At 31.9% G+C, this 7820-nt stretch overlaps 1 protein-coding gene and 1 pseudogene across 1 annotated transcript; both read left to right on the forward strand.

The window, feature by feature from the left end:
• The first annotated feature begins 621 nt into the window (after window positions 1-621).
• On the forward strand, window positions 622-1311 carry LOC149898044 (protein lethal(2)essential for life pseudogene; annotated as a pseudogene).
• Window positions 1312-2699: 1388 nt separating this feature from the next.
• Window positions 2700-4813, forward strand: LOC149898045 (uncharacterized). Its single transcript, XM_090115958.1, has 5 exons — window positions 2700-2840; window positions 3028-3203; window positions 3444-3622; window positions 3841-4384; window positions 4681-4813. The coding sequence occupies exons 1-5, from the start codon at window positions 2749-2751 to the stop codon at window positions 4806-4808; spliced, it is 1119 nt and encodes a 372-aa protein (XP_089972084.1). The 5' UTR covers window positions 2700-2748; the 3' UTR covers window positions 4809-4813.
• Window positions 4814-7820: the final 3007 nt, after the last annotated feature.

Below are 7820 nucleotides of genomic sequence, written 5' to 3' on the forward strand. Positions count from 1 at the left end.
ACGAAGCCCTTGGGACTACTTAAATTTTGTTGAAATAACCAGATAGCTGAAAAAATTAGCTTCCATATGCGATATTAAAAGTCTCTGATACTTTTTGTTTAATGGAGTTATTAAGGAAAAATGGTTTTTTATTTTTCCTGAACATTTTCACTTTTACGATTACCGGATTATTCGCGGGGGGCGTCGAAAGTATATTCCAGTTTATGGTTATATTTTGGGATGTCTAGAAAGTACTGGAAATTTTATTGAGCGACCTCGAACTTGATGTTGTCTCTTTCATCGCAATGGGTTCACGCAAGGATAGTTGCACTAGGTCAGTGACTTGTTATTTGTGCTACTCTCCGCTAGATGTCAATAGTAAAAGTTTTTTTTAAAGCATTATGCTGGCTTTATCTTATTCGATAATATTTACTATAACATTCTGATAGATTAATTACTTTGATAAAGCTGACGTGGTGGTATCGCATTTGCTGGTAATATCATTTCACACAAGAACACGTCAGTACGTGGTCAGTACATTCGAGAATTATCTACTCGATACTAGATGGCGAACCGAGTATATAAAGAGCTCTGAGCCCGGCAATTGCAGTATTATTTGAAATCAAAGAGAACGCTTGCAATTTACAGATTGTGCTGACTGCTGAGTTTACGTTATTAATCAAGCGAAGCGATAAATAATAAAAGTCAATAATTAAGAAACTCTACAAAATGGCTCGAGCATTATCAATTATTTTAGTGATTTCTCTAATTTTCACCCAAATATACGGTGAGGAAAAATGTTCAGACAAAAAGGAAAACCGGCTTTTCGATCAAGACTTCGGTATGGCTCTAACTCCAGATGATTTATTGACCGGCATGATGGGACCGTGGATGTTCAGGGATTACTTCAGACCTTGGAGATATATGGAATCAATTGCTCGCGATCTTGGTTCATCGATCGTTTCCGAAAAAGACAAGTTCCAAATTAATTTGGACGTACAACATTTTTCCCCTGATGAAATAACCGTCAAAACATCTGACGGCTACGTTGTTGTGGAAGCGAAACACGAGGAAAAGAAGGACGAACATGGATCTATTTCACGACACTTCGTCAGAAAATACTCTTTACCAGAGGGAGCGGAATCTGATAATATCGTTTCACAGCTGTCTAGCGATGGTATTCTTTCGATTACGGCACCTAGAAAGCAGATCGATTCCAAGGGAGAAAGAGTTGTTCCCATAACACAGACTGGACCGGTTCGAAAAGAAGCAAAAGAAAGCGGCGCGCCTGAAGGTTCCTGCCAAGCAAAAGACGGAAAGTGCGGTTTATAATCTCAATGTGTATAGTTCTTATTAATTTTACTAATATTTTTATGGTACAAGACTGCTAATATTTTGTAAATAAACTTTCTTTTTACTTATATCTTTTGCCTTTCATTAGTGGACATCTCTTTCGACTACAAACACTTCTTCAAAAAATTTAAAAGTACAAGTGGTAGGTAGGCTTGCGGTCTTCTTGCGGTGGATCTTATTACACAATATACAACTGTGATACCTATATCGTTATTAATATAAAATTTCATTAAACATGATAAAGTTGATTACACAGAATAGGTTGAAAACGACGAAAAAAAATGGTTTTACACAAGCATTATACATATATTTTTTTTAATAATTGGTAGGCTTGAATATTGATTTAGAGTTAAATAATTATCTAATTTTTTAATCTATATCTACTAATATTATAAAGCAGAAGAGTTTGTTTGTTTGTTTGAACGCGCTAATCTCGGGAACTACTGGTCCGATTTGAAAAATTCTTTCGGAGTTAGATAGCTCTCATTTATCGAGTAAGGTTATAGGCTATCATCCAATGATATTATATATAGAAAAATATCATTGCTATCATCACCCTAAGACCAACAGGAGCTGTGCAATGCGGGTGATACCGCAGGGCACAGCTATAGGGAATATGCATGAATTAGTCTCAAGTATTTTTTTAATAAACTTTATTACTTCATATTGAAGCTCCTGTAAATATTTTTTGATATAATTTAAAATTCATTGAGAAATTAATTTCTAAAAATTCCTAAAAAAGTCTGGGAAATTCAAATAAAACGCGATACCATTGGTCAGAGCCACTCGGACAGAGCCATGTCAGAGCAAACCTCAGTGTTGCCAACGTAGGCTTTTATCCCTAAATTTAAGGGGAAGGAAACTATACAGAGAGATTTTGAATTGAATTCGGGATGGGTATTTTTCTGTTGATATCGTTTTCGTTTTTAATCGCTGCAAATATGTGTTTAGATTTAAATGCGCTGGGGTGTCAAGGAGTTTCAAAATATTTATTTAGTAACACTGGTCTACATTCAAAGTTCTATTAGTTGTTATGAATTATGTGTTGTTTACAAATTATGAGTTTCGTAATTCGATTACTTTTTTTGCGATTTGTGCAAAAATTTACGCCTCTCAACTGGACGTCCGAGGTCCGGAAGAGAATCATAGGGTGATCAGCTACTGGATTCATTCAAGTAAAAAATATATATATATATATATATAAAAAATTATGCATATTTCCTATTATTATTTATTTTCCATTTCACGTGAAACATAAGAAAAAAATTCAATCCACGTTTGCACCTGAACGCATCCAAATTCCAAATTGGATACCTATCTGCGTCAAAATTCAATCTGTTCAAAATTGCTGTCAATTAACAATTGTTTATTTTTATTTACAATAATTCCGTAATTGTATTGTATTTGTGCGAAGCAATGGTTAATTATTGCTGTGTCGTTGGCTGCGGCCGCAATAGTAAAACGAACAAGCATTTAAATTTTTATAGCTTGCCAAAACAAAAGCATCGGTGCGTTTTTATGATTTTGTATTTATTTGAATAAATTGTTTATAATTCATTCAAATTTTCTCGCATGATTAACATTCATACATGTACATATTATATTAACATTTTAACGCCGCAAATTACTTATATTTTGCCTACATAGCTCTAAGCAGTACTATTTTGTATATGTTACATTTTATTGGTATTCCAGTCAAAAACAATGGTTAAGGGCTGCTGGCAAGGAAGATTTATTAGATCAGGACATGGAGAAATTACGCAGATCACTCAGATTTTGTTCCCGCCACTTTGAACCATTGTGTATAAAAAATAAGCATCTTCATGTTGATGCTATTCCTTCTTTAAGATTGCCAGGATCACTATCACTAGGTAAAGTAATCACTAATCAGTAGTTCCTACATGCCTCGCAGAGTTTGCAAATAAAAATCTCAAAACTACTACTTAACAGTTTTTGAAGTAACCTTCTATTTTTTTGTGGGAAGTTTATCTTTTCCTAATTATAAATTTTACAGGTGTAATTAAAAAATAAGAAATTATCTGTCAAAAAACTATTACTTACATACACTACTTTTCATCTTTACAAAAATGCTATTTCTTGAATATTTTTAGATGATACAGACGAACCAACAAAACATGATGGGGTTATATGTGACGTGTGCTCCGATCCCATTGTGGGATTCCGATACAAGTGTGTAACTTGTGACAATTATGATCTGTGCCAGAAATGCGAGATGCTGGAAGCACATGCGGATCATTATATGTTGAGGATACCTAAATCTTTGAATTTTGTAAGTTAATATCACAATACTATAAGGCTATCATTTTATATTAGGTAATTAAAGTCTCATATTTTGTATAATTATTAGCTCAACAATATTTTACTTTTATGTAGGCTGTACATGACCTTACAAAATTTTTGATATTAATTTTGCATATATTTATCAAAATTTAACAACATATATTATATTATACCTATGTTCTTCATGTTTGTTATTTTTGATTTCAGAAATTAGCAGATAACTTGCTAGAAAAATGGCGAGAGCTCTTCAAATCAGAACATGTTACAGCAAATAATGATGAGTTTGAAAATAATTCAAGTGACGATGAACCCATAACAAAATATATAAAAGATAGTCACAATTGTCTAAATCTTACTGAAGATGTAAAAAGAGAAATACAAGATGAAATATCTCGCGCTATAATTTCATTAAAAAATAAGCAAATAAATACCGAAAAGCAGCAAAAAGACAGTATGCAAATTACATTAAATACGTCAAATCCGATATACACACCATATTTTGGGGAAAACGCAACCAATTTTGAGACAAATGCTATTAATTATTTGGAAAACCCTTCACATTTAATAGATATGGACACACCAAATATGTCCAATTTGAAGGATGAGGTTGTAACAGAAAGTATACCAAATGTACCCACAAATGTACCAGAGTTGGTATTTGCAGACGTTAATGAAATAAAATGTGACGATACATCAATCAAGAATGAATCTATGCCATCACTGTCTGTCATAAATACAAGCACAGAAACAGGTAATGGTAGTATTTATGACTCATTCATGCATTTTATATAAGCAACTTATGTTACTGCAGATATACCAAGTTTCGTTACCAAAGCTCAAAGCAACGTCAATTATAATCTTATAAACAATCATACAAAAATCTCTATAAAATAATAAAAATTAATCAACAAATGTGTTGCTAAGCTCAATGTACCGCGGGCGAAGCCGGCGTAGATCGCTAGTAACATAATAGATGCACCGAAACATTATATTATTTAATAGGAAACTAAATGATTGTGCAAAAAATGCTAAAACTGTTTTTTTCAGGTCAAATGCAACCAGTACTCTACTTGAAATTCAACGATGTTCTAACGCAGTTAATGTTGAGCGGCCCGGCTGCTCAGAACCAACCAGCTATTAATGTCAACCCATCTAATATATTTCAAGGAAATTAAAATATAAGTTGTAATTAGAAAAAGTGGCTTTTATTTTTTTTTTTTCATATATTTTTAATACCTTTATTGAATAAACAAACATATAAGGGGGTACATGCACGGAAGTGCAACATATCTTCTATCTCTTCTATAATGCAAAAATAAAACGCTAAGTTGTTGCTAAGCACAAATCTCGAGAACAGCTGAACTAATTTCGTTAATTCTTTTTTTATAATATTCCTTGAACAACGAGGATGGTTCATAAGGAGAGTAAACATAAACAATAAACATGCATAACGGGCGGACCGCTATTTGTACAAAGAATTTTGAGTATCGCTAGTTGGTTAATATAACGATCTAGCGGCTAGCCCATAAAGAGAATCAGAGCCTAATCTAATAATTTAGTTATTTAATTAGTTTCTGATTTAAAGATAATATCGATAATGATTAATGAATTATAAACAGACTAAAATTGTAATTATTTGGTTCTTCAATAATTAATATTCCCCCTGTGATTACCCCTTATAAATCCTTTATTTTTACTTATTTCAAAACAACCGCGTGTTATATTGAAAACTTAGATTGAAAATGAAGACAGCGATATCCAAAATATTTGCAGTCAAAATTATTTTATGGAATGAAGTAATATAACATGAATAGGAAAAGTTCTTTTTTTTAATATGGGTTTTTGTTTTAAGGGCTTGGTCTAGTAGTGCAAACAAATGCATCCTGTCATCCTATATGTAAATAATACAAATGTACTAAGGGAAAGTTGCTCCACTTAATTTTTAAAAATTAAATCATTCGTATAATTTAATATTCGTAATAAGTACCAAAAATGACAATTTGAAACAATTTTCGTGAAAATTACACCGGGTGATTTTTTTTATCAGTACACAAGATTTGCGAATACTTTCTATTGATATCTTCAACTTCATGTTTATATAACTGATCAACTTTTACAAAGAAATTTGGACGAAATATAAAAATAGTTTGGAAAATCCAAAAGTGCACGCCTCATAATTTTTTTTTAATAATTATTTATTAATTATTATTTTTGTTTATTTAATAACAATTAAACCACATCGAATCAGACCCTGAAAAATGAAAGGGTTCTATTCCTGAGCATACTCAAGCGTAAGAGAAAAAAAAAGACTCGATTAGTAAAGTATTTCGGTCGCTATCGTGTTAACAATAAAATCCTCCGCACATACAGACACACGGACGTCCAAGACAGAACTTTTTTAAACTGTTTTTTAACTAGTTTATATAACAAAAATGACATCAAAAATATCATGAATGTTAAAAATAGTGTTTTTTCTTAATATGTGTGTGTATGTATTATCTTACAAGTGCAATGTATGATACATAAAGACATTTTAAGTTTGAAAAATCAGATGTTTTGCGCGAAGCGACAGTAGTACCCACCTCAACGCTTCGCTCATGAGGCGTGCAAAAATAAGCTTTCCATACAAAATGCATAACTCTATAAATTTTTTTCGACCTAAGTTTCTTAGTGAAAGTTGTTCAGTTTAACTAATAAAACGGATAAACAAATTTTGTATTTAATAAAAAAAATGTAATGTTTGTGTTAAAAAATTATAAAATAGAAAAATACGCAAATGAAAACAAAAGATATTTATTTCTGACTAGCTTCCGCCCGCGACTCCGTCCGCGCGGATGTCAGTCTTCGCGTCTTCTACAGATTTATTATATTATGTATAATATATAGATTTATATTGATAAACCTAATAAATCTTTTGCTAGCATTCTGATGCTTTATCGGTTGCACTGGATTTATCTCTTTTTTTTCAATCGCTTGAATGAAGTCTCGAATCAATCAATTCTGACAGTAGGCAATTTATGTAAAATCCAATAATGGTCCATCATTTTATTTTGCCTAAACGTTACATACTTTTTTATATATTCTATTTTATATATTCTATTTTTAACGAATGATTCACTCCAGTCCAAACAGCAAATAAGCAGACTTCTGCTTCTGCAACGTTTAGTTGTCCCCACAGACATGCTTAAATATACATGTCTGTTGTTGTCCCTGAATTTGGAAAAAATAGTCATGATTCTTATCTATGACAAAAGTGTTATTTTTTGCATTGTATTTCAAATATTAAATTTTTTTTTAACCGCATCTTCCGCATTCATGTCTTTTGCCGGAATTAGACATTTAACTTCTACTAGTCCCATTTTCCCTTTTTGATATGGGAGTGTATAAAGTAAATTTTTTAGATATTTCTCGTTATACTTTTAAAAAGTTATTATTGTCATTTTGCTCATTAGGTAAAGTAATTTCGATATCAGTTTTAAGTTTTTTGATACCTGCAATAATAACGTCATAATCGCCTGCACATACTTATCGATTACACTCTGTATACAATCCACCATCCATATTCATAATGTTTTCCTGTCCTCCTCTCCTTTACGCTGTTCACCGATACATTTTAAATGAGTAAATATGCTACCACTGAAGGATGTTTCATTGTGATCAGCAAATTTTCACCACCTTTGTCGATTATTTGTTTTTCATTTTTAATCAGCAATTGGGAATCATCAGTTTTGTTTTTGCAGATTGGTGATGTACCCTAACAATACGTCGAAAAGGGAAAGCATCAACGAATTATCGTTTTCGTCCTCTTTTTTTATTCTTCGCGTCTCTGTTACTTCTGTTTGTTTAGTTCTCAACCCCACTGAATTTTGATGATGTGATGATAATCCATTCGTTTTAATATTGGTACTTAGAGTTTTTTGGTAGTTTTGTAGTTAGACTAAACTAGAAATGGTGGACTAAATTTGTCAGCGCGTCTGTAAGATCAGAATATAAAACCAACATCCTGTATTTAAGTTACAAAATTAATAATCAAACAACATGCCGCTACGTTTAAAATGACTAGAAAAAATTAAAACACCTCGGATCAATTTTGGAGTAAACAAATCATTTTCCCCGTATGGGGATTTCCCCGGATGAACTTGGGAAGTTCAAGTTCTCAATACAAGTTTATATTATATTTCGTATTT

This window comes from Colias eurytheme, chromosome 24 (genome assembly GCF_061535395.1).
Source record: "Colias eurytheme isolate Ceu_HAF_F1 chromosome 24, ilColEury1 Martin Lab GWU primary, whole genome shotgun sequence".
Taxonomy (NCBI): Eukaryota; Metazoa; Arthropoda; class Insecta; order Lepidoptera; family Pieridae; genus Colias; species Colias eurytheme.

Coding starts and splice junctions, on each gene's coding strand:
- LOC149898045 (XM_090115958.1), top strand. CDS start 2,749: ATGGTTAATTATTGCTGTGTCGTTGGCTGCGGCCGCAATAGTAAAACG. Junction 3,204..3,443: donor GCCAGGATCACTATCACTAG/GTAAAGTAATCA, acceptor GAATATTTTTAG/ATGATACAGACGAACCAACA. Junction 3,623..3,840: donor TACCTAAATCTTTGAATTTT/GTAAGTTAATAT, acceptor TTTTGATTTCAG/AAATTAGCAGATAACTTGCT.